General features: G+C 48.3%; 1 protein-coding gene across 4 annotated transcripts; it reads right to left on the bottom strand.

Moving 5' to 3' along the window:
- Window positions 1-237: 237 nt before the first annotated feature.
- On the bottom strand, window positions 238-25,146 carry LOC116945968 (protein LSM14 homolog B-like). 4 transcript variants are annotated; one of them, XM_032960698.2, is made up of 8 exons: window positions 24,797-25,145; window positions 20,039-20,196; window positions 16,988-17,231; window positions 8,573-8,776; window positions 5,402-5,566; window positions 3,834-3,933; window positions 3,095-3,326; window positions 238-2,047 (listed from the first exon to the last, which is right to left on the bottom strand). In XM_032960698.2, exons 1-7 carry the CDS (start codon window positions 24,915-24,917, stop codon window positions 3,119-3,121), a joined length of 1,200 nt encoding a protein of 399 aa, XP_032816589.1. In that variant the 5' UTR covers window positions 24,918-25,145; the 3' UTR covers window positions 238-2,047; window positions 3,095-3,118. The 4 variants fall into 4 exon arrangements, with proteins under 4 accessions (XP_032816589.1, XP_032816591.1, XP_075925748.1 ...); XM_032960700.2 differs by having other exon boundaries at window positions 8,585-8,776; XM_076069633.1 differs by lacking the exon at window positions 5,402-5,566 and having other exon boundaries at window positions 8,585-8,776; window positions 24,797-25,146.
- Window positions 25,147-27,412: the final 2,266 nt, after the last annotated feature.

Genomic DNA, 27,412 nt, shown 5'->3' with positions numbered 1-27,412 from the left:
TTAAGGGGGGCAGGACTGGTTTAGGCATCACTTGCCACATACGTTATCCAGGGCGAAGAATGTAACCTCGGGGTCACCGCAGTCAGTGTAACGGCGCTACTGTGCACGTCCATCACAATGGGTTCTTAATTTGGCATTTACATGGATTTATTTACGTTAATTTTCTGTCAACGCATCCAGTAAAAAACCCAGCAAAATGAAACGTGTCGCCATAAAGCAGTCAAGCAATATGCGGGGTATTGCATGGGTGCACACCTTTATTTCAAATATGTACAGATCACATACACAGACGTGCAACATAACACAAAATACTAAACACGCAAAGCAGAAACATTGGATTTGTATTGTTGGCTGTTCAACCACAATCCCAACATTATTTGGCCCCGTTGAAAACAAAAAAAACCACACAGGGTCAGCCTCAACATCACAACCAACCTCCTGGCTGTTTGACCATACTTAAATCTCATAGAGCTGGTCGGTGGTAGTTGCTGAACCGGGGGATCAGGACCGGTTCGTATATAAAACGCCACTTATTTCAGCCATGGCTGAGAATCAAACTCAGGTGGGGGGCCAGGTTCATTGCACGGTACTGCCCAGCCACCAATCCACCTTGTTCAGTATTTAGCTGCCCTCGAAAAAAAAATTGGTCTCTCCAGGTCAGTGTGCTTGAGCTTCCAAATCAAGTTAACAGTGTTTACTTAAAATGTGCCTTAGAATTCCTGACAAGCATTTGCAAACGTCCATTTTCTCAGAGGTTACAATTGTCTCCACAGCAACGTCAGACAGAACCTATATTTCACGACGCAACACAATGTGGATGCAAACTTTGACCCTCGACTTCAACGAAAGCCACAACAAAAAACCCCTACAAAGCACAGACTGCACATCAAACCCCTGTTCGCAATCAACAGCAAACATAACCAAGATCGTAAAAATAGGCGAGCAAAAAAAAGATGTCATTAACACGAGTTCACTTAACGTTTCCCGTCAAATTTTTGCACAAGAACAAAAAAAACACGCAACACCATTAACCACACCGGTGATCTCATGCACTGCATTTAAGTAAAGGTTGTGTGCGAACGACAAGTTAACAGCAAATCAGCGGTAGTCCTCACCAAAAGGGGGCAAAAATCCAGGATCTTACCGATAAAAAGCACCGGGTCTGGACACGAGTTTCTGAACTGCCACTCCACCGTTTGTAATTCCCAATATTTTCCCCAATATGCAAATTAGGGTACCGCGTACAACCGATATTAGGTCGGCAAGCGCAGAAAGCTGCACCCACCGTGGGTTGCGAGGACTGGGGCTGAGAAGCACCAGCCTAGGAGACAACCACAACAAGTCAAGACGCGATGCGCGCTGCTGTACACACCAAGCACAGATTCAATTTTCTAAATCGGCCCTCAAGCTGGAATAGATGATGCCTCAATTTATTGAAGGGCACTTTACTTTTCTTCAAATCCAGCGGAGCCCCCCCCCCCCCCACCAACCCTGTTAAAGCCATGCATTGTACCTCATTCCGGCCAAAGTTTACAGGAATTAAGCAATGCAGTGAATTCAACGAAGCAATGTTCTAAATCCAACAAGTTGGCCAACTTCATTATTTGCCAGCCATTTCACCACAGCCAATGCGCCGATATAAATTCCGCAACATTTAACGCCGCCTTGTGAAATACAAACACAACTCCGTTAATTAAATTGTCATGTCCATGCTCATTTCAGCTTAAGACTGGTCGCACAAAAGCACCCATTTTAGGAGAATTTTTAAAGCTTTAAAGTTAAGTCCGACTTGACATACATTAAGGTCACCCATTAGACTGAAGTTCAAAACAATATTTACAATGTGTCAAGCGTTAAACTAAACGGTGTTTCTCTTATTTACACACCATATACATGAAAGAATCGCATATAAATTAACAAAAACCACGTACAGTTCTTGCACTACCCCTCTACGTAACGTTTCTTCAGACTCTACAAATATTTTTGTTTTTAAATAAAGCAAACCCTCAATATATGTACACTGGGATGAAGTGCGGTTCTCTGCAACCTGCAAACAACAAAAGCACACATTGTCGGCGTCACGGAAGAAAACCAACAGGTCGTCGTCGACCTCCACAAGGGGCTCGATTCTGATTTGGAGAATCGTATTTCGTGGTCTCGATTTTGGCCAAGATTTGGTCACAAGGTTTCTCCAAGCCATCAAATGCCCTTTCGTCAATCTCTAAATTGGGCACAAAAGCATTGCCAACCAACCCCATTTGAAATACTCTAAATTTGTATTTTACCAGGTCAGGCTTACAAAGCTATGCAGCTCTCTTTCAGGAGCGACATGGCCACAAATGGAAAGCTCAACAAAGTGGCTTATCGTGTGGATATTTATAGCAAATTACTCGAAAACGCATGTTTTTTTTAAACGAGGGAAAAACCAGAGGACCCGGAGAAAAATCCACACGACCACAGGAAGGACTTGCAAACTTCAATTATACAGGCATTGGGATGGAACCCACGACCTCCTGCATACCAGGCAAGAGAGTTAACATCGCCACCGTGGCATCCAAATAAGAGCAATGAATCGTCAAGAGGACATTGACAGTTCAAGAAAACCTGTACGAATCTTGGCCATAAACATTCGTACATCTGGATCTTCCAAACATGTAGCCCTCCAGTGGATCAGATCGTACAAAAGCATTAAATTGGGCATTCGAATTATCGATTTAAAATCTAGTCCCATGTTTAATATTACGATAAATGATGATTGAGAAGTTGTTCACGATATATGCAAATTATATTATATAAGCAATTGTGGTAGTGTACCCGTGGCTACAACCAGGAGAAGGGGAGTCAAGGATGTAATGAATGGAAAGAGGAATAGAAAGGGGGAGAGGAGACGAATGGAAAAATGGGATCAGAGTCAAGGCTATAAAAAGTGCTCCCATCATACTCCACAGAGCAGTGCATTCTCACAGGGGGGGTTTGGGGCAGAGCGTAAAGGGATTTAGATGGGTTGGCCACACAAGTCGCGCAACTTCAGGGAGGCATGAGCAGATTTTAGATTTGTTTTGTAGCTTAACGGGAGTGCAGGAGCAACCCTTACCTGTACATGCTCCTCCTGCTCCGTCTAGGCCTGCACCTTGGCCGGCCGAGGAGACTGCACCCCTGCTCCAGGCATGCCCGGTCGCCCGTCCCCACGCCGCAGGGTCCCGCGGTTGAACCAGGACGCGCGGCCCCGGCCGGGCCAGAAGCGACGAGCGCGCGCGGCCGGGAGGTTCACCCCGAACGTCTGCAGGTTCAAGCGCCGCTCCTCCGCCCACGTCACGCGGCGGTTCCTTGCAAGGTGAAAGGAAGAGTGGGGGGGGGGGGGGTGCGGGCACAGCTTATGCACAGTAATTAAAGTTAACGTCACATTCATAACGCCCATAGTTTCCAGATATTCAGGAGGCGCGGTCAACCGCATGCAAGCAAAAAGGCAGCCAGGAACGGCACCAACGATTTCCCAAGATCTGTCATCCTATATTGGGATGGTTAGGCAAACTCCATTTGTGAGTTATTATACACGAGGGACAAAACAAAACAAAAACCCCATTGTGCAAAGGTGGGAGGTGGGGGAAACAGCAACACCATCTCCGTACAGATGGAGATGAATCCACTTGTTGTACTGCCATCTCCTGGCAAGTCGGTGCACATTGCAAGAGATTGTGAACCATCAATCTCTCGCCTCCTTCAGGTGCTGTATTTGCGGTGTGCCGCCACCACTGCCCGGCCAAGACCATCAACACCGCAATGAGCAAGGAGATCCAATAAAAAAAAATCACAAGCCACAGAAACACAATTACCTGCCATCTTCGGAAATGTTGTCAAAGAAGCTTTTCGTTTTGTCGTAGAAGCAGTTATCAGGTAACACGGCAGAGTTCCTGCTGGGACCCCTCTGCTTGTCTGCAGCACAAAGGGAGACATCAACTTCAGAAATTAAGGGGTGGCCTGGACAATTAAAGAAGAAAATCCGCCGCCCCCCGTATAGCTTCAGACTGGAGAGGCAAGTGCTGTTGGCGAGTGGCACCGAGGCCGGCACATGAAGGCATGGGTGGGCCAGCACCACGCCTGGCCACCTTTGTCTCCCTTGTGGCGATGGCCGTGGTGAACCACTAGAGGGGGGCAACGGTACAGATTTGTTCAACCAAACTTTTAAACAGAAAACGACGTGGCAACAGGTCACCGTGATGGACGCTAGTGGAGATTGCTCCTCGTAAACAAAAATTGTCCAAGTGCATCATGGTCCTAAAGGGACAAACATTTAGTACGGGGAAGTCTCCAAAATTAAGCATTTGTTAAAATGCAACTATTCACCAATGCGAGTCGGGGCTAAACAATACAATTATAAAACTTTTTTTATTATTTCAGGCCCACCAAACTATGGCTCTTTTTCAGAAGTGACCTGGCCACAATTGATAGCTCCACGAAGTGGCTTTCTCCGTGAAAATGTAGCAGGTAAACTCCAATAAGTGCACGTTGATTATAAAATGTGGAGGGAAAAACTGGAGGACCCAGAGAAACCAATAACAGGTTTTTGGGTTACATCGCAATCCAACCCTAAAAAACAATCTGTATCATGGATGATATTGGTCGTAAAAGCCAACGTGTTAAACTGACCCAAGAGAAAAATCCACACGACCATGGGCAGAGGACACATGCAAACTCCAAATATATAATCGTCAGGGTTCGGATCAAACACACGAGGCAAGGTAGTTCACATTTCATCACCGTGATGCTGCCCCCCCCCCTCCTAATAATTTGTTGGCAGTAGAGGGGCAGTGTCATATAAATCCACTGTTGCACTGCACATCCGTGCTTTACATGGTCCAAGCTCCACTCTTTCTGCAACCCACACCTGACTAGGGATGCGAGGCCCTCACCCAGAAGTGCAGCGACAGCCAGCCAAGCACTAAAAGGCTGTCAAATGTGGAGAGTTTCTCAAGTTCTCATTCCTCACGATTACTCCCACTAGTATAAAAAAGGGCCTGATATAAATTTCCACAAACTACTTAATTGAGCTATCATTTGCGGCCATGTCACTTCTGAAAAAGCGAATGGCTCAGTGAGCTTCACCTGGTAAAACAAGATTAGTTTATTTTACTATTTCAAGTGATTTGTTTACTTTACCTATAGACTGTGCACTCCCATCGGGTTCTTGTATTGTATGTTGTTACATTCTGACCTGCCCCTACTGGACAATCTGTGAAATACCTTTGTAGCGCATCGGATTCCTCCAGTGGACAAAAAATATATATTCTGATTCTAATAGGAGACATCCCACAGGAGTGATGGGGGAGTCGGGAGGTAGTGGGGGGGGGGGGGCAGCGGAACTGGGTCCCCCGAAGTGCTCCTTTAAAAAGAAGTGCACCACCTTCTCCTTGCTTGGCCTTGTTGCCCTGGAACTCCTTGTCCAGCTCCTCACGGTCGAGCTGCGCGTTGGCGCTCTCAAAGTCAAACTCCGCCTCAAACTCATCGCCCAGGTTCGGGGCCTGGGCCTTCTGGGAACGCCCACGGGGACGCCAACGGCGGCTCACGTCTGCGGGGAGGGAAAAAAAACGGCAGCTTGGTTTGTGATTCACCAACGCAGCGGTGGTGGTGGTGGTGAGATGTTAACTACACTCGCCTGGTACGCAAGAGGTCGTGGGTACGATCCCGACCCCTGCTGTATATTGGGAGTTTGCATGTTCTCCCTGTGGGTCATGTGGATTTTTCTCCAGGGTCTCCAAATTTATAAACGCGTGTTTATATATTTGGTTGCTATAAATTTCCACGCAATAAGCCACTTCGTGGAGCTATCATTTGTGACCAGGTTACTTCTGACAAAGATGTCTATTGTATAGCTCCCCTTAGGCCTTACCTAGTTAAAGAATATAAATACATTCATGATTAGCATGCTCCGAGATGCCCCAGTGAACAAGGTTGCTAAATATGCTTTGGGTCTTTCGGTAAAGTGACGTGATAGGTTAAAGAAAAAACTACGACGTTTCGATCGCAACAGACGCGGTCGTCATCAGGAAAAAGGGGGTTAAACCTTTATAAACGGTTTGCCTTTAGAAGCCAACCCCCTTTTTTCCTGATGACAACCGCTTGTGTTACGATCGAAATGTCGTAGTTTGTTCTTTTCTTTGAACCTATGTACGTGACTGCAGTCACGAAAGCTTTAGGTCAAGATTTAAGGTTGCTTAAGCCAAGAACAAATCATTATCATCCATGATAACAAAACTCACGTTTCAGAAAGCACCCTTTCATAGTGGCAATCTAAAAGCGCTGTACGAGGCAAAACAATTAACCTCATGAAGCTAAAACTGACATTAAAAAAGCCCAATGGACGATACAATTAAAGAAAACAAAAATAAAAACATGGGCAACTCAGCCAAAAAATTAGAAAGGGTGATTAAATCAGGATTTTAAAAAAGTCAAATAAAAATAAATTAGTTCGATTTAACAAATTGTCATGGTGTCGGTAGTTACGTGAGGCACAAGCCAAGGCTAAACTTTTGGACCCAAGGAGTTCATGGGGCCCCAGATATATAAAATAGGGATAGCACGAAACAACAACTCATTCAAACCCTAATAAGCAACAAAAACGTATGGGCCGTTTAAAAGCCACCTCATCCTTTCGACCTACAACTCGGCTCGTTTCACCGTCCTACATCTTCCTTTCACTGCCATTCATTTCGCAATGGAAAGTAATTTCTCCCCAAAACTCGTCTTGGGTGGTCACTTAAAATTTTACTCCGCATCCAAAGTTCACTTGCCCTCTAAGTGCAAAAATGTGACAATTACATGTATGTATATTTAAAAACGGCACAGTTGACATTCCAAGTGCTCCGTACAACAGTTGACAACTCAGAGCCACACCCCTGAGCAAACCTTGCCTAACGGGTTCCGACAGATTCCTTTCAAAAGGGTGCACACACGCACACCACACCGACGGGCCTGCGCTGCACGTGCGCCCTCGGAGCAGCCTCAACATCGGGGTTGCCCAGATTTTAGACGGCTGCTACGGAGCAGCGTGGAATTTAGTTTAAATTGTATTTGAATTGTGGAGTCAATTTTGGTGGGATCAGAGGACTGGGGAGATTGGGAAAGCCAGCCGAACCGAATTGGGAACTAGTGGTGGCGGGGGGGGGGGGTGGCAATGATGCATTGAGCAGCAAACCGCTCACCTGTCAAGTCTGTTACTTGACAACTTAACAAAAATTGCAGTTTTTAGGACCACCCGCAGTGTAAAGTAGCATTCGCAAACCACCACCATCGTCGTCGACCAAACAATTATATCCACACGACGTACGAATGCCTCCAAATCCATCAACACGGTCACGGTTCTGCAATGCAACGATCCGCCCCAAGACACGGCGTACACAGCCGCTCGTTACAGAGTTTGACAGTTCTAATTCAGCGGCAGCCCCCGATTACATCACTCCAGCTGTGTTACACCATCATGAAAATTACACACCATCCTGCTTCAGTGGACGTTAAAGATCCCGCGTTGTCATTCGCAAGAGTAGGCCATTGTGTGCTGGCAACCGGGTCAAAATTTGTCCAAATGTGAAAAATTACCTGCAAACTTTCGCCATTGGAATTATGCATCAATGAGTACACCCTGCTACACAAAACAACTGTCGGACCCTCACGGACAAATGAGTCTTACTGTCGCCGACCAGGCTTCCTGGGTAAATATTCACAATCATTAAAAAAATTCATACCAGCTGCTCGGTATTCAGGTCGCCACCAACAGCCAAAAATGTCCTACTTCCTCTGCACATGTTCAAAAGGCCATTGCAAAAGTCTAGGCGAATGCACGCGTTGCCTTTGTGAGGCAGCGTCAATAATGAATGCGGCAAGGGGTTTTGCCTTTCCACCGCTATTTATATAGCCCCACGACTAATGCATCGATATAATCTGTGCACGACTAGCCTTCAATATACGAACGCATTCGTCTCACGTGACTTCAATATAGCAAACGTAGACTTCAATATTGCGTACGGTACAGACACCCCCCTACATGCAGGAGGCAGTTCATCATGGTGCAATAACTTATCGATCGCTATCGATCAAATTAAACAGCACATTCATTTTAGAATGCACATACGAATATTTTTTCTCATGTAGCATGTGCCATCAGTCATGGTTGTGGGTGATGTTTGACCATATTTCATTACGCTCGGCAGTGCAAGCATTGAAGGGCAAACATTTTATCTTGCCTCTCACCAAGTAGCCGGCTGGCATGGGTGCCCCATTTAATGCACAGGTAGGTAACACGTCCAGGAGACAGGACGACTGCTGAATGTGCCATTGGGAGGGCGAGCTTGTGCCCAAGTTCTGCTTTGGAGCCCTTCTAAAAAAAACACCTCGCCCACACATGCGGAACTTTGTGCGCTGCACGTAGCCAACCGTGCTGAAAATCGGAGTGCACATCGGTACGAGATGCTAACGGTCAATTGGGACATTGCTCAAAACGACCGTACAGATTTGATGAACAGATGAATGACGGCATGGGGGTGGGGAGCGGGGGGGGGTCATATACCACCCACACCACCTGGAGCCATACTTGCTTGCCCAACGCTGGGAGCCGCGGGACCCGCATTCTGCTTCACGGGGGTCCTCTGCTGCTGCTGCTGCTGCGGCGGCGGCGGCGGCGCCGTCGTCTGCACCCCCTGCTCCACCGTGACGCTCTTCCTGGCCGACTGCTGCGGTGTGGTGTTGACGTGCACAGTGGCCGCACTTGCTTTGGGTGCCACACCTGCGTGGGCGACGGAGGAGACGGGCACAGTTGGCGCAACTGCCGGTCGTCTCAGTTCGTCAACCCATGGGGGCACGTGGGGGCCGTCCAGTGACCTCCCCGTCAACGACACTTCGTGGCCTCGAAGTGCACCCAGTCTGGCACGGGCGCCGTGGTGACATCAGCCTCACTTCGTGGTGAAAGGTGGCCGTTGGCATTATGGGGGTGGGGGCGTTTTACAACAGCTGTGTGGGCAAGACACAAGTGCCAAAGCCCTCAATCGCCCATCGTGTTGTCATCGTCATCCGTCATTCCTTCATGATCATAACCACCACCACCACCACCATCCCTTATCGTTCCTCACGACTGCAGTCCCACGTTTGTGTTCTCACCGAGCAGCAGGGCTCACCACGCACAAATCCCAGCGTAGCCGAGCGTGCGATGTTTACTTCACTTCAAGCGAGGCCTTCAAAACCACACGAATCACTCGGCAGCCAAGCGCAGCGTTGCCAACAACCCCATTTGCGTCTCCAACATTTACGAAACGGAACCTCCGCTTTTATTTGCTCTTGATGCAACCAAGTGCTATCACACACTATATATTGTGCAAATGAATGTTTTGCACAGGTTAAAAATAGTTGCCACGCGCATAACAAACGTTTGCGTTAGGGGTGTTTGCGCGCACGTTTATGGTCGGGCAGCACCACTTTGGGGGAGGTTTAACATTAATGAACGAGATGGTGGAATGAGGGTCAACACGACTGTTGTCCACAAGCCACGGCAGATTTTACGATTCGTCCTCTCGCCTGCAGAGGGAGACCTCGCCTAAACCAACACGGGGGGCAGTACGAGGATTCACACGTTTCGGTTAAAATCAGTGGCTGTTATATAACCTCTACTACAGCCTTGCAACCCCCTTTGGTTCTCAATCGTGAAATTTACAATGTTAACAAATAAATATTTGATTAAAACAAAGTAGTTGCACTTGCGTGCCTGTGCTGAATTTGTGTTACGACTCCCATCCCCAGAAAGGTCATCTCGCAACTCCCAAGGGGGTGGTGCACCCCAGGGTTAAGAACCACTGGGTTAGATGATCGGGGGGTACACGGCAATATCAATTTACAACTTCCCCGCTTTTACGACGTCACTTTATTACTAACACCGCTACCAAATTTACGTCGGTGACAGGATCAGTCCTTTCTCGTATCCATTGACTCCACCTTCACCTACGCTGTAAACTAGGGGTGGGGAACCTTTTTTCTACCAAGGGCCATTTGGATATTTACAACATCATTCGCGGGCCACACAATTAAACGTGTTGATATGAAAAAAAGCTCCTAGATTTATTGAATTTCGAGTCGTCCGGTTGCCTTGGCAGGGCCAGACCCAACGATTTCGCGGGTCTTATATGCCCCGCGGGCTGGACGTTCCCCACCCCCGATTAGTGTAAACCAACTACTGTACTTCGTGTCGCGCGCATGACGACATGTACTCGCTGTCGATAACAAAATATAATCATGTACAGTATTTTGTGGAAAAAAAAATTCTTCGATTAACGTCGTTTCGATATTTCGCCGCACATTTCAGGAACGCATCGCCAATGTAAATCGGGTTACTACTCTACAATGCCCAATGTGCTGCTAAACCCTCTGCCACCCGACAAATTAAATTTGTCACCTGGAACACCACACCAATTCATGTGGTTTCAAACGAGAATGTTGAAGAGCAAAAAAAAGTCGGATTTCTGTACGACGTCTCACTGGACATTACAAATCTGGCATCAGGTGTTTGTTAAGAGATGCAGGCGAAGATCCGATCAGAAATCCTCAACTCCCCATACCCAGCCAGTGAATAGGGTGGCCACAGAATCTCGTTGAGATCAATATAACCAGTTGCCTCTGGCAACCTCATTTTTCACAAACCAGAGAAAGAAAAGAGAGTCTTAGTTCACCATTGCCATGGAAAAATGCGTTGTGCAGGACTTTTAAGCTGCAATAAAAAAGATTTGGTGCACATCTTAATTGGGTGGAGTGGTGGAAGAGCGGTAATTTAAAAAAACTTTTTAATTTTTTATCAGACAAGACACCGAGCTATATTGCTTTTTCAGAAGCCACTTTTCCACAAATGGTTGCTAAATTAAGTGGCTTTCTTGGTAAACGCTGTTATTGCAAACAAAAACCATTTAGCACCTCTTGTATTATTTCGTGGTAGGGGTGTGAAGAGTGCCTTTCGCACAACTATGAACCCAACAAAACTACTATTCTCAGCCACATCACGAGTAAATTATATCCAAATCAGTGGTTGGCCCACCACCTACCCATTCACCACAACCACACAAGTATGGTAGGTCGAATACCGCCCCCCCCCCCCCCCCCGGCATGACAAACAGCATGGCCTTCGTCCAGCAGTGCATTGACAGAGGGCACCAAATTATGACGCTTTAAATGACGGATTATTCTGAAAAGGCGACAATTAAAAAAAAATCACCGGGTATCACCATCAAATGCAAAAAAAAATGTAGTCCGCATGCGCTAAATATTATCATCATCATGCTGTTATACACCTAGCCTTTTATGTTCCTGCATATGCTTCCCAAAAGACTTCCATAAAAATAGCTGCACTCAACTGCGTTCAATTAAGATCGCATTAATCATGCAGTTGCTCTAAACGAGCAAAAGACGAAAACAACCCAAGGCAAAACCACTGGGCAAGGGAAACCACGTGACAAGGTCATAAAAGGGTACAGGTACAGCCCTGCAATTTCTTGCCGATACCACGAGTGGAGAAGCCTGCATTGAAGCTGGCTCAAAAGTGGCATTTGATCAACTATGCCAGACAACTTTGAAAAGTGGTAGTACCCACACACTTTACCCCCCACCACCCGTGACCTGTCGATCCACCCAATCCGTGGCGGCTTTAAATCATTTACACCGCTGGGATGGAAATAGCCGGGGACATTTAACAAACCTCGCCTTCGTTGTTTGGGAGATGGAATAGGAGCAGCAAGCTCTGGGGATCAAGTCCGGCGCGCTAACCATTTACAACGCCACAGCGACTTCCCTGGGGGTCAGTTTAACACGCAGGCTTTCGCGACCAATATTATTCATAATAAAGGTTTTTGGGTTAGATCGCGTTATTTATAAATGTGTCGAAACCCTCCACCACCCGACACGGCCAATCAGCAAAATCAAGTGTCACGTTGACAAAAGACATAGTTCACTACTTTAGCCCACCGGTGTGTTGAAGAGTGAATCCACAACATTTACAGTTTGAGTACGACGTTTCGCTGGTAATTACATCCAGCATAATCGGGCAATTAGCCAGAATGGTAAAGCCCTCATTCGCTCTCGGTCTTAGAGCAGCAGGGTGACGTCATCACTTAACTCATTTCAGGTGCAGTGATTTGAGGGGGGGGGGGTGGGGGTATTGTAATTATATAATCGATTGGTAATCAGTCAATGCTTATGATTAGTAATGAGTTGTAGATTAGTAATACGTTGTAATGTGTGTTATTGTGATTATATGCTACATTAGTAATCCGTTAATTAATATGTGTTTCCCCTATAAGGAATTGTAATATGTATTATTTAAAAATATGCTTCCAAGCCGCACCAAGCCTATAGCTATCAGAATGATTAAAGTTATTTCTGTTTATTTCAATTTCAATGGATTCTCTAATTAGTCTTTGCCAGTAATAATTCGTTTTACACAACACTTCAACGTTATCAAAATCAAATGAGTGCCCTTGTTGACAAGTATGTTCTGCCACTGCCGACAGTTGTGTTTGAGATCATTTAACATTTCTTTGGTGTTATTTTAGTCTTATGCTGATGTTACATCCCGTCTGTCCAATATAGCATCTGCCACAAACAATTAATCCGATATACACCTTCTGTTGATAATTTAGGTAATTCGTCTTTCGTGCAAGATACTAGTTTTTGAATTGTGTACTGCACCAAATCTTACTGTAATGTTTTGCTTTTGCAAAACACGGGCTAATTTGTCAGTTACTCCTGAGATATGGAATTTTAATTGTTTTAAGAATCTGATCTCTTTCAGCAGTTGCTTTGCGATCGTGATTTGGCATTCAGTGCTCTGTTAATTTGAGTATTATTGTAGCCATTCTGTCGTAATGCTTCTTTAACGTGTTTGATCTCTCTCACTAGACTTTCACCATCTGACACTGTTTTAGCCCGATGTATAAGCGTCTTGATAAGAAAGGATTTCTGAGCTGGATGATGCGAATCTGCATTCAGATAGGCATCAGTGTGCGTTTGCCTTCTGTAAACGCTGTGTTATTTTACCGTTTATGCCATGTCCAAGCAAAATATCTAGGAACGGGAGTGTGTTATTCACCTCCATTTCCATGGTGAACTGGATGGCCGGGTTTTGTGTATTGAGATGATTTAGAAAATCATTAAGTGTATCTTTACCATGTGGCCAGACAACCAAAATGTCATCCACATATCTAAACCAAAAATATGGTTTTAATGTGCTCGAGGCAAGTGCTTTTATTTAAAAGTTTTCCATGTACAGATTTGCTATAGCAGGAGATAAAGGAGAGCCCATTGCTGCTCCTTCCTTTTGTTTAAATAAATCCCCTCTCCATAAGAAGTGTTATTTAAACAATGGTCAGCAAGTTTCGGAATATCTTTTGGTAAACCTGTATTCTTTACTAGTGTCTCAAGTAATTTAAGCGATTCGTTCACTGGAACCTTAGTGAATAGAGAAATCACATCAAAACTTACCAGAATATCATTAGGATTAAGTTTAATATCTTTAATCACATTCACAAGATGTTCTGAATTTCTTATGAATGAAGATGTCCTACCGATGTAGGGCTGTATTTGTTAAGTTACATATTTTGCTACTTTATAAGTGGCAGAGCCAATTGTACCGACTATGGGTCGTAATGGAATGCCGATTTTATGAATCTTTGGTAGCCCATACAGTCTAGGTGGTTGAGGCCCTTGGCTTAATTTGGTGTTGCTCATTCTTACGGATTAATTAATTTGCAATTATTGCAGTAGTCTTACGTTTTAAACTATTAGTTGGATCTCGTTTAATTTTAATGTAGTTACTTTCCTCTAGTAAATTTCTAATTTTATTATCATAATCGGCTCGTGACATCACTACAGTAGTGCGGCCTTTATCAGCTGCCAGGATTTGGATATCTTTATTTACACGGAGCTCTCTTAAGGCTTTTGCTTCGTTAGAGCTAATATTTACTTTTGGAACTTTGCTATTCTCAATTATTTTGGCTACCTCGTGTCTAGTCATCTCTGCCTCATTATGTGGAAGGAGTCTTACTGCTGATTCTACCTCAGCAATTATCTCATCCACTGGGATTGTGCGTGGGGTAACGGCAAAGTTAATGCCTTTAGATAGGACAGAGATCATGTCACTGGTTATAAGTGTTAGTCAAGTTCATTACGGTTTTCTTTTTAAATTGTTCGTTACTAGTAGGGATTTGTTTATTATGAAATCTAGAAAATGTATTCATTTGGTTAGTTTTTGTTAGATTAAACACATTATCAGCCGATTGTTGTGTTATGTTATCGATTATATTCCAATAATGCATGGATACACTATTGCCTATATCTAGGTGTAACTGCTTTAGCGATTCAGAAATGTAAGATAATTCACTCCTGTTGTGCTGTATTCTCCATTAATAATAATTCGTTAGCTTTGTGTAGTATTTGGTTAGCTTTAGAAGACTGTGATGTGTTATTTTTACTGCGTTTGGTATTACCTTTGAATCTCTGCATCTTTTGAGGAACGCCAGTGAAGATATCAATTTCATCCGCTTAATGCGGAGCTTCACCAACTTTCTGGTTTTAAGAAAAGTATCCTCCCCATAGAGGTTAGTCAGTTTAACATGTAGGCTTTCGCGACCAATATTATTCATAAAGGTTTTTGGGTTAGATCGCGTTATTTATAAATGTGCACGGCAAGGTCCATTGTACTTCAAAGGTTCCATCGTCTACATCTATGGCACCCCCCCCCCCTCTCCACACTTACCAGCATGGTAAAACGTGGTAAAAACCACCCCCGCAACTCCAATTAGCATGGTTGGCCAAGTACGGTGTGAAAGAAGTCCAACATACATCCATTCATCCAGCAGTGGATTGCCTGGTAATTATCGGTGTTTAAGGCTTGGGCTGAGGTGGCAACCAGAAGATTGGCAGTGCAGCAACACCTTTTCAATCCAACTGTTCAGAGCTCAAGTTGCTACCCCATTGGGCAAATGGCATTGTGCCTCACAGCACAAAGACCCTGGGCTCAATGTGGACCGTTCTCCCTCCCCATTCTGCAATGGGTTTTCCTCTGGGTTCTCTCAACACCAGCCCCTCATTACGAGTACAATCCATACATCCCAAATGCAGGTCCATACATAAAGTGTGCAGACTCGGGCGTTCCTGGCAACGTAAAAGGTCAGCGCAAGAACGTATCCTCAACGTTCAATTCATCCTACGGATAGGTCAATCTGGGCTAGAAAATGCGATCGGACCTTCTGAAAGAATCCGATTAGGAATTGCAAGTCGGAGCTGCGACGGCCCATTACCAATCGAAAGATTCGATCGGGAATCAGAAGCAGCTTCTGACGGCGCAAATTAAGGCTCTGTCGAGTCTTGGAAGAGATCGATAAATTAGGGGAGGGGGAAATCTACAAGAACAGTGACACCCAAAATACAAAGACCCCATGCGCAGCCTTACAGACTCGTAAGAGCGAGCGCTGTCACCATGCGCCCATCGATAAAATCAGCAACGGTGCTCAAGCAGAGCATGGTTTGGACAGCATCCTGACTGGCTGCCTTCCTCTCCGCGTGGTCGATGTTTCACAGCACGGTAAAGGCACCCGTTCAAGACAGTGGTCTACCAAAGCAGACCACCACCGGTCCAGATACATTCACCACCGATGTTGGCCACGAGTAGAAAACCCTGCTCGTAGCATGGAAGGCGCGCAATCAATACGCCGCAGCACCACACGCATCACCCCCGTGTAGCCTTAACAGACTGCTGTGTTTGGGGGGGGGGGCAAGTGCTGATAGCAAGCAGCTATGGAGGGCTGACAAGGCACACGGAGTGGGTGGCCAGCACCATGGCCCAGCTGCATTTGCCTCCATAGTGGAGCCATTTACACAATAGCACCAGGTACCCAATTAAGGCCAAATCGACGCAAGGCGAGGCCCAGAACTGGTTCAGAAATTCAGCTGGCGTCCGCAACGAGCAGGAATCGATCTCGGCTCACTGGGTTTGGCTCACAGCGCGCCAACCGCCACACTACCACTCCCCATATCCACCACCACCACCCAAGCCCCACATACACCAACTGACCCGTGGCTTTATTTTATGCGGAACGGTCCAAGAACAATGCGAGTAACTTTGGCACGCCATGTCCGACCACAGTACAACTCCGCAACCTCCCCTCAACCCCCCACCTCCCCCAAGGACCAGGACAGTCCCCGCCAGGCGCGGTTTCTCCGCGGCAGCCCCAGCCGTCTGGAACGTGGCCACCGCCTTCCCTCCGCTGCACCACGGCAGCAGCGGCATTCAAGCCACACTGACGTCTTTAAAAAAATGGACACTTAAAATGAACTGCATCCACGCAACTGCACCCAGCTTTTGAAAAGACAACTATGCACCTTAAAGGTCACGGCATTTATGTCCGCGAAATACTGTACAGGTTACTAAGAGCATTATTTTCATCCTTGCCATCCCAAATCCGTTCACATGATTATCAGAATAAAGGGTAAAAAATAAGTATTTATGGATTGGCGTTCTTTGTACTCCTAATAAATAAGTGCCTTACGCCTAGTCACGACTCCAAGCATGCCGAGCAGCATCCCAGGAAATGCTGAGCGAGGAGTTAGAGTCCACCACAGCACTCGAACCTCCCTTCCCCCCCCCCGCATAGCCTTCAACGGATGAGATGAGTTCCGTTAGCGAGCACCTACGAAGGCTGGTGGTATGGCACAAGAGGCGGTAGGCAGCCGGTGCAATGCCCGGCCACCTTTGTATCCCCAGTGCTGAAGCTTACTGCACACACCACACCAGGTACTCATTTGGAGGCAGAGTCGACCTAGGGGACACCCAGAACCGTTTCGGATAATCGTCGCCGGCGTTGGCCGCGGGCGGGACTCGAACTCGGTGTGCCGGGTTCGTAGCGCGGCGCGATCACCACGACACCGCCGCTCCCCACCTCCCGCCGCGCCCACACACCACCCATACCTGCAACTCCTCCGTACGCAGGCTGCACGAAGGGATAGTGCCCGACCGCCGCCGCCGCCGCAGCCGCTGCCGCCGCCTGCACAAGCTGGTGGGCCTGCGCGCCGTGCTGCGCATGGCCCGCGTAGCCGCCCATGGCACCGTAGGGTCCGGTCGGCGTGCCCGGCACGGAGTAGCGGCTCGCCGCGCCGCCACACGTGTGGTGCAGGGGGTAGCGAGCGGCACCCCCCGGGGTGCCTAGGGAGGACTGGACGGGGGTGGGGTTTACGCAGCAATATAATAATCTTGACTTGAGGATTTCGTGACTGCAGGAATTCATATTATTGGGGCGTTCGGGAAAGCCACGTAGATGGGTTGAAAGAAAATTGTTTTAAAAAACGACGTTTCGACCGCTTGCGTTGCGATCGAAACGTCGTAGTTTTGTTTTTTATTTATTTATTTTCTTTGAACATACGTGACTTTACCGAAAGACCCAAGAATTTAACAGAATAATCAATGATGTACGCATGTTGAACTTCTTTTGCACCGTTCGTAGTCAGTGCTAATAAATTAACTGGGAGAACAGAATAGGCGCTAGCCTTTCTGAAAATAAGACAGTCGATGTACATAGCCCGCCAACACCCTCAGCTGTGGCAGCACAACCGAGAAAGCGCCTATTAAGGTCAATGCTGGCCGAGCAGGTGGATGGTGGGACAACAGCACCCTGGGCTACCTTCATCCCCCCCACCCCCCCTTACACCTGCACCAGGTATGGCATTTAAGGCAGAGTGGCCCTAGGGGAGGCAACGGGGCAGCTTCTGATAAAACTCTCCGCCGATATTCGCCGTGGCTGGGAATCGCTCTCAGGCGGTCTCGCAGCGCACCGGACCAATCTGCAACCACCGCTCGCGGTTCCCCCAGACGGCCCTGAATTTGTCGCGCGCATTATGGGATCGAGGCCTCGGAGAGCGCCGAAGACGCAGCAGGCGCTGGAGGGGCGATACCAGGATACGGCTGTCAGCTCGCTGGCGCCCACATCCCCACCCCCCCCCCACAGGGCTGCGTCTCATTTGACAACTGACCCCCTCTCCCCCCCCCCCCCCCCCAAAGTTTATCCCGATTGTGCCATCGGCGGCACGCCGTCGCGAGACGAACAATCCCATTCAGTTGTCCCGCAACGACCCCTTCGCGTTAGGGAACGGCCCACGGAAGCGGATATCACAGAGCTGCCTCTGGAGACCCCTGCAAGTGACCTCTGGTCAAAATAGTAGAGGGGGGAGAAACACTTCCAAGCGCTCTGCCCAAGTGTGCGATTGTTTGTCACGTGACACGTCAAAACGAAATTAAAAATTCTCCCGAAATGGAATTTGAAATGGGTTTTTGTTGTTTCAGTCATTGTTGATCAGGCTGAGATGATCAATTCAATTAAACGGTGAACCCAGTTCAATCCTCGATTTGAAACCAGGGCCCTCAGCGTTACGAGTTATGATCCGACATCAGAGCCACCTTGGCTATAGTTTTATCTTCTTTTATAGGAAACACACAAAAAGCTTCCATTACCTTTCAATATTCACGTATAACATGCTGCTCAAGTTACTTCGAACTGTTGTGTCCCTTTAGGGATTTCCTGTCATTTTTTGGATAACCTGGCACACAACCCAGGCACGCATCCAACTACACAAGCTACATGTTTTCCCTTCCCAATGTGCCTGCCGTTAAATGAAACATTCGCAATGTGTGCGTTTGCGCGCTTTCTTAAGCAGACTATATAAAACTACTGCTTGGCAGCCAAAACAGCGCACAACATGTTGCATTTGCAGAGGCCCCCATTTTCAGTCTTGGCATTGCCCTACGCCAATATCCCAACCCAATACCACTATCGTAGCGTTGAATGGCGCAAACGCGCTAACAACCGTGCCACCACTCCCCCTCCTGTGAAGAACACTTACGAATATAATATCCTTCGTAAAGACACCAAGATGAACAATTAAATCAATATCGTATTCCAGTTCATCACGTAGGCTTTTGCAACCAATATTATCCAGAGGTTTTTTTTGGGGTTAGATCACGTAAATGTCGTTGAACCCGCCACTACCTGGACAGCCAACTCGTGAGGGTTGTCACGTAAACAGAACATGCCAATTCTTTACTGTACAGCACACCGGTGTGTTGGAGGTGTAAACCCGCCAGCAATTACAACTAGCGTCAGGCGACAGCCTAATTTGTGTAGAACTCCTCCTGTTGTTTCGGTATTAGAGGGATAAATGTGATGTCGTCCCTTGAGAGCCAATCAGGTGCCAGGGTCAAGGGGTTGCACAATTCATCAATTGGCACGCTGGCACAGATCTTGGTAGCCTCCTCCTCAACCTATAAAACCCTCCAATGTAACTCTCATCAAGCCCCTTAATGTGAAGTGCAGTCTCCGACTCGTATTCTCCACCATCTCTGGCTTCCCGATTCTAGCGCCACGAAGGGCAATTTGCCCGAAATGTGGCCGATCAGTGTTGAAGACTTGAGTTAGTTGACATTTTGTCAACCTATTGCCAAAGACGTCCGTTAAAGCCTTAACGGACGTTTGGGGCAAGTGCTGTGCGAGCAAATTTGAGGCCGGCAAGGCACGCGGAGTGGGCGGGGCAGATAATCGTCACCTGGTGTTGGCCGTAAGTGGGAATCAAACACCGGTGGCCGTAGCCGGGTTTGTGGTGCAGCGCATCAACCACTGTGCCACCACTCCCCTAAACCATGACGACACTGCAGTGGCAAGATGTTAACTACCTCGCCTGGAATACAATAGGTCGCGGGGTTCGATCCAGACCTATTACGCCTTTATATTTGGAGTTTTCAACATCCTACCCAGTGGTCGAGTGGATTTCTCCGGGTCATCCAGTTTTTACCTCCACATTTAGAACCAACGTGCGTTTGGAGTCATTGGCTGCTACAAATTTCCACACGACGAGTCACTTCGTTGAGCAGATAATTTGTGGCCAGGTCACTTCTCAAAGAGCTACGTAGCTCGGTGGGCCTGACCTTGTAAAACAAAAATAGTTTTAATGGTATAGAGCGGTTGCACCTCACCTGCACAATGGCCGGGTCGTGGTGCAGAGCGGGCAGCGGGGACTCGCACACGGTCAGGTCCTTGATGTCGCTGGCGCGGAAGATGATGTACTCGTAGACCTCCTCACGAGGGGCGACGGGTCGGTCGGCGGGGCGCCGCTCCGTGCCGAACGAGCGCACTGCGCACACACAAAGACGAAGACGCCCGCCGCTGGCACAGCCCCAAACGAGCACACAGAGCACACACCAAGACGAAGACGCCCGCCGCCGGTACAGCCTTCGCGTACAGCCCCAAACGAGCACACAGAGCACACACCAAGACGAAGACGCCCGCCGCCGGTACAGACCTCCACGTACCCGTTTGGTCAAGTGTTGTTACGGTCGAGAGCACATATGCAGGTCGGAACAGAGCACGAGGTGCGTGGTTGTGGGTTTTGGGCGCCACTGTGGTGAGAAGTTAACGACCCTCGCCTGGTATATCGGAGGTCATGCGTTGACCCAAACCCTGATGTCTGTATATTTGAAGTTGGCATGGTTTTCTCCCCATGGATCGAGCGGTTTTTTTTTCCCTCTCCATGTCCTCCGGTTTTTATAAACATTCGTTTGGAGTATTTGGCGGCTACACGTAAATAAGCCACTTCGTTGAGTTACCTACCGTTTGTGGGCAGGCCGCTTTTGAAAGGAGCGGTATAGTAAGTGGGCCTTACTCGGTAAACCTCATTGTTTAAAATAGTTTATAGCTCCATGCCCAGCTACCTTCATCCTCCCCAGTGCTGATCTAATATTTTTTTTTTGCACACCGCACCAGGTAAGTTAACTTTAAGGCGGTCTCCCTACGCGAAGCACAGAATGGGTTCGGAGAAAGGCCACCGACGTTATCTGTAGCCAGGAATCGATTTCTAGCTAACGGGGTTCTGAGCCTCGCTCATCTCAACTCTGCAAGCCATGCAAGCCAAAAATTAAGATTTATTTATTTCCTTGAACAAGCTGAATTAAAACCACTAGCCCATCATCCGTAACCCATATGCCTGCAGGTATTGAATGTTTATGGGCATCAACATCACAAATCCCTATCATCACCCTCGCAACCTGCTTAACCAATTACAAACATCCCTCCCGGGCCAGCTTAATATTCAAATTTGAGGAACGCATTCTCAGCAAAGACGCAGTCAGTCCATCCTTCAACGTCGACAGACCAATGCACGTGGTGCAAACGATTGTTATTTCAGGGTGGAGCAGTGGGGCAGTGGTTGGCGCACTTTGGTACCAACACTGCTCGCCTGGATTTCATTCCCGGCCATGGCAAGCAATGGCGCAAGTGTCAGAATTGTAGCCGACTGCAATTATCATTATAAGCCACGATAATGTCGATTGCATTTTTGAAAATCTTATTTTAATGGAACAGGTGCAGTTAGTTCGTTCTCGTGAATACTTAATTTTATCGTAAATTAACATAATTCACCAGGAGTCAACAGGCAAATTTAGAGAACGGGAGGGCCAAGCCAAGCGAGACATTTCTGGCATTAAATTTCGTTCCCTCCCGTCTTTGGGAGCCTCCAAGCATCTCAACGATGCGACAACCGCCACCTCCCCCCCACACCTCGTGACAAACACCACGAGCGCACACCACCGCTATCCCCACCCCATGTAACGTACACTTCATGCAGCCCGCAGAAAACCACTTGTCGTCCAGTTAAAAGCAGAACTCCCAAGCAGGCGACTCGGTGGAATCGTAGGAGAGATACAGAAATGGCATTAGGGCTTGAGAATCGTGTCTTTGTATGCTGTAATGTTCTGATGCCGCCCCTACTGGACGTCTGTGAAAGAGCTTCATAGCTCATTGGATTCCTCCAGTATAAAGATTGATTTTGTAATCGTGGTTTATAGAATCCGGATGGTTTCAGCCACGCGCAATTAAAAAAATCGAGATCTCAGGTAGCGCGAGTTCATGGGTCTCAGCCTGGTCAATAACTGCACAGAAATAGGCATTGAATTTGGGTTTAAATAGATTTCAGCTCGCGTGATTAAAATCATTGGGCCCATGGCCACACGTCCATCAAGTCGCAGAGTTCCACCACCTATTTGGCGATCCTGCAATTGGGTGCACAAGCACACGCGTGCGCCTCTCATTCGTAGCACATGTAGGCGGGCCCCTTATTGCCAGATTTAGATTTTAATTTGTAGATTCGTACTTTTAAAAAAACAAAGCGGCGGTGTTGACGAATGCACCGCGGGGTTCGTCGTCGAGTAATCGCCCAGAGTCGCAGGCGGCAAATGGCAGTGTCGTTGTACGGCGGCTTGAGACGCGAGGGCAATTCACAAGGCAACAGCAGCCGCAGCAGGGATGGTCGATCCACTGCTGAATGAAAGCCAACCGCCCCCACCGCCAAACCGCCGCAATGCCTCGAGACCCAGCGACAGGAGAACAATCCACCGAACGCCCACACGAGCACATTCTCCCCCATCCTCCTCTCAGACGCCGCAACTCCCCCCTGTTGATTCATCCCCCCCCCATCCCCGCGTGCATGTTAGCAGGGTGCCCTGCACCATCCCCCACTTTGGTGTTCTTTTGTAAGTAGGGTCATTTTACACACTTTAGTCCCCCGCCCGCCCCCTCTCCTAACCCACCTTTAAGTCGTTTCTTTATCAAAATGCCACCACTGCCCGATTTGAGTCGCCCAAAACCCCGCACTCACGTCGCCCGCAGCATCGTCCGTTCCCGACTCGTTATCCGTCGTCCTCTCAGCCTTCGCCTCCACCAACATCTCCCCCGTACCTCGCCACCCTCCTCTCGTTTCATGCCCTCCCCGCCCGCCTGCGCCGCTTTCAATCCCTCCCACAACTCCCCAACCGTTCCCCCTCCCCTCCTTGGGCACAATCCAAGTTTTCGCTCCTTTTCCCCCCCCGACTTGCCCCCCTTGCACTGGAACAAAGTTCCCCTCCACGTGGAAGCGAGAAGCACCCTCCCACGTCGAGACTCCGCTCCTCCCTGGGCCCATCCTTCCCGAGGTACCCCCCCCCCTCGGAATTCCTGTACCCACCAAAACCTCCCCCATACCCCCCCCCCCCCAATCCCTATTCACCGTATCACCTTTAGCTACCCTCATTGTACCCACTCATAACCCTTGTAAGGCGCCCTGGATAAAGGCGCTATATAAATATACGATTAGATTTACGTCGTTTCAATATTCGTCATCGCACCTTTCAGGAACGCATCGCCCCCCGCCCCCCGCCCCCCCCCCCCCAACGTAAAACAGTCGTTTGGACGATACCATCAATCCTGCCGCAATGTGCTCTCAAAGTTTACGATCAATCTTACAAATCACCCCCCCCCCCCCCTCGCACACGCTGCTTTGCCAAACTTTCCGGCTTTCGAGCTCGCGGCCGTGGCGATGGGGGGAATCGTTACATCGAGCGAAGAGCAAATGAGATGGGCTCTCAGCTACTTGAGCGCGTGCAAGTGCCGAACCATCAAAAGAGAGACGCATCACCGGACGGAATCTCCATCCGCGAACAGCCCCGACGCTTATCGCTGCAATCCGCACAGCGTCTAACTACCGCCTTGCATTGACCGAAGGATTTTCACATTCAACTAATGACATCGATACAAACTGTTGCTTCCCTCTCCCCCACGCCATTCGAAAGAAGTGCTCAATTGTGCCAATTTAATCCCGACAGGTGCCGTTGGCCCAATCTGTGACGGTAAAAAATAAATCTGGAACATTTCCAAATTAACTGTTTTTTGTGAGCGGCAACAATATTTAACTATTACGTAGAAATAAAACGACTTGGACATACACTCAAGATCTATTTTTAAACTCTCGTGTGGCCCACTTTTCTCGCTTGCAATCGAGGGCTTGTAGATCTGGGGGTTGTGCGCAACAAGGCAAATGCTTGCTTAATAAAACCAAAATTCAAGTCATTTATTCAGTAGAAAGCCTCGCCAACGTGTGAAGACGCGGAATGCAGGGACAGCACTGCATTATTCCGTGTGCCAAATTATTTTGGAGAGTGCATCCGGAATTAGTGCACCCATTAGGAAAACAAATCCACAAAGCATTCAAATGCTGTGAAAATTAAGCATAGGCTTTACCCCCTTGGCAATAAAACTGGTGTTCAAGATGTTCTAACACCAAATAAGAAATATTTAGAAAGTAATCGTATCCGTATTAACCAGACACGGTACTTGTGGTGAACATGCCAACAAAAACATGCTCCGATAATATTCGGGCATGGTCTTTGAAACCGATTGGCCTACACCAGAGACGGCAGCCTTCTAAAGAGCCCCGTCTCACCACCAGCGTCAGACCAGAGAAGGCCACAGAAGGCTCTGGTGTAGGCCAGTTTCCAAAGACAACGCAGTATATTTAATTATTATTATCAGAGCATGCTCACCACAAGTAGTGTGTGGTTAATGCAGACTTGGATTCCTTGCAAAAAGGTAACTTATTCGTCGTTTGAACGTCTTACCACCCCTTGTTTTATTGCCTGGAAGGGTAAAACCTATTTCTTAATATCCACACCTTGACACTGGCAACAAAACGGTTCCACGACATTCAAATACGACACATACGCACACAAACTGCACCAGTAGTAATAACATCGCTGTAACGCTCACCTCCTGACCAACCATCTCCGGGCAAGTCTTCCTTCTCTACCAAATGCGCGTTAAGACAACTAAACCAGCTTCATTTTCAACCCACCCTTAGCTTCGGAGAGATCCACCAGGCATTGGGGGGGGGGGCGCCCGTAGTCGACCCGTAAAACCCCCGTGCGTACCTTTCGCCAAGGCGATGGTGGAGTTGTCCGTGTCGATCGTGTACAGGATGCCCTCGTAGCGAATGCCCGCCTTTGAGATCAAGCTCATCTTGCTGCCTATGTAGGGCGTTGTAGTTGCCATGATTGCCGGCGGCTACGTACGACGAGATGGGTTGGTGGTGGGGCCGAGGAGGAACCTGGGCCAGATCGCGAGACGACGACGATGATGATGATACAGCCAACGGTGTGGTCCGCGTGCTCACGAACACGCCGTTGGAAGTGAACTGCACATCGGTAGCGCCGGCTACGCGGATTTGTGGGGGATTTTTTTTCTTCCGCGCAACGTCTGTCGGGATACTTGAAAGCGTTTAAGTCTCACCCCACCCCCTCTTGATACCTGTAAAGCCTTGCCCACACCCCTCCCCCTTCGCCTCTCACCTAGAGACAGGTGCAGGCTGTGCAAATTAGGCGGGATTTGTATTTAATCAGCGGAGCCGTTCCGCTGGTTTTGCGTGAGCCGCGCTTCGTGATTGAGCATGGTGCAGGGGGTGTCAAGCCGGTGTGAGTCTGCGGACAGGAATGGGAATTCAACCAGACGAGAGAGGACCTTGCGACTCAGAGATGTCTCTCTCTGTGTCTCTCTGTCACTCAGGGGAGATCTGGGTTACAAGAGTTCATCGTCATTATAATAAGTAATGTAAGTATGTTGAACTTATTTCGCACGTAGCCAACCGTGCTAATCAGAGGTGCGGGGGAAGGGGGGCGGCGGCGGGGCTGCTAGCCACGAAGAGAGGGCTTCAGGACAGAATCTGTGTTAATTTCTCCACTCAACCGTTGAAATTGAGAGTCGTGACCAAATCCACTGCTGGACGAACGCCTCTCCAAGCCGTCACAACCCGCCACGGCCCCTGCGATGTCGCAGCCCCTCCTCGCTAAGCAACCTGCACACGAGATCCCTGGTTTTTCTCCTTTAATTCGTTGCTTCTGGAGACCGGGGAGATCGATGATCGATGTTCCGTGCGCCGCGTCGGTGGCATTCGTCTCGCATAACGGAGTGGGGGCCTCCCGTGTGCAGGCTGCCGTCTTGCGCCGCACGTTCACATCATTCCGTCGCTCTTTCCTTTGACTGCCACTCCGACTTACGTCTCGACCCATCTCACCGTAGTCCCCAGCTGGCGACGTTGTCCCGCCTAAGCCCCACTTATCGCGAGGCAATGTATAATTGGTGTTCCAAGGGCAAATATATAACGACGTTTTAAACGAGCAAATAGCACTAATGATTTGATTTGAGCATTTGAAGATCCGTCGAATACGAGCACCTTTTTATTTGAACATTGCTACAGAACACGTGCGGTTGATGTTTTACTGAGTGGAGATCAAATCAATCACCCAATTGATGTATTAATATATCGATTTAATTATTGATAGTGTGGGAAAGGCGGTGAGCGTCCTATAGCTATTTTCAGAAAATGGATACGTCGTGACTCGTTACATTTTCCATCGATTGACCGGCGTGGTGAAGTATGGTCAAACAACTCCCACGATCCGTATAGCGACGGGGGGGGGGGGGGGGGGTGGGGGTGGGAGGATCTCATCTAGCAGTGGATTAACAATGGCGGTACACGGCACGTTCCGTACAATTGTGCGCCAAAGAATGTCAGTTGCGGCGTGTCGCCAGCCATCGAAGAGGCGAGGATCTTGTTTGAAAGTTCATTCATTGGTACGCCGCACATGTAGATGATCGGCAGATCGCGCGTGGTGGGGGAGGGGGGTATAGTGTGGGGGAAGGGGGATCTTGCGGCGTGGTGTCAGAGCGGCCCTCTAGAGCTTGATAGAATTTAGTAAAACAAAAAAACCACTCAAGATTGCAAGAGTCGCAACGATAAATAACGGTCACGAAGCAAATCTTGACTTAAAGCTTTCATGACTGCAGGAATTAATATTCTTTGGGTCTTTCGGTAAAGTCACGTAGATCGTCATCGCTTGTTGCGATCGAAACGTAGTATTTTTAATAAAATGTTTGAACCTATCTACGTGACTTTACCGAAAGACCCGAAGAATATGTCACGAAGCAGTTATTGAAGAGGTCGCACGCGGCTTCGGAGCCACCAGGCTGCCGACCCCTGCTCCTCCAGTTGGATGGGTGGCCTTTGTCTCGCAGCAGTGGCGTGAGCAACGCAATTGCAGGGGCTGCACCTTTGCCTTGTTCATCTTTAACATTCATCGGAACCAACTGCGGAGGTGCTGGCTGGGAGGGAAAGGGGGGGTAATGTTTGGCCGAATGAGGACCTAATCATCACTTAATTATTGATCCGTGGGGGGAGGGGAGGGAGGGGGTGATGTGGTGCTCGCCTATTCGCTGGGCGTGTTTGTCCTCAGATTGAGCCGGCGTCCCACTTCACCGCATTCGCCATCGCTCCACGTCAAACAATTACCGCCCCGTGCTGAGCAGCGCTGTTTCGGATCGCTACTGCTGCCGCCGCTGTCCAATCAACTAATTCGCGTCGCAATCGATGATACGTAGCCGCCATCTCCCGACGACGAGACGCACTTTATTTTATTCAGAAAGTTGGGTGAAGGGTGGTTGGATGGTCTTATAACCCGGCATGTGCCGTGCCGGCCTTAATGGGTGCTCGC

Source organism: Petromyzon marinus, chromosome 25, assembly GCF_048934315.1.
Source record: "Petromyzon marinus isolate PM22_M1 ecotype Great Lakes invasive population chromosome 25, UKy_Petmar_22M1.pri1.0, whole genome shotgun sequence".
NCBI lineage: Eukaryota > Metazoa > Chordata > Hyperoartia > Petromyzontiformes > Petromyzontidae > Petromyzon > Petromyzon marinus.
The sequence above is the reverse complement of the archived record's forward strand: the minus strand, read 5'-3'. Positions and strand labels throughout refer to the sequence as shown.

Coding starts and splice junctions, on each gene's coding strand:
- LOC116945968 (XM_032960698.2), bottom strand. CDS start 24,917: ATGGCAACTACAACGCCCTACATAGGCAGCAAGATGAGCTTGATCTCA. Junction 17,232..20,038: donor ACGACCCGGCCATTGTGCAG/GTGAGGTGCAAC, acceptor ACCCCCGTCCAG/TCCTCCCTAGGCACCCCGGG. Junction 5,567..8,572: donor GCAAGCAAGTATGGCTCCAG/GTGGTGTGGGTG, acceptor CCCTCCCCGCAG/ACGTGAGCCGCCGTTGGCGT.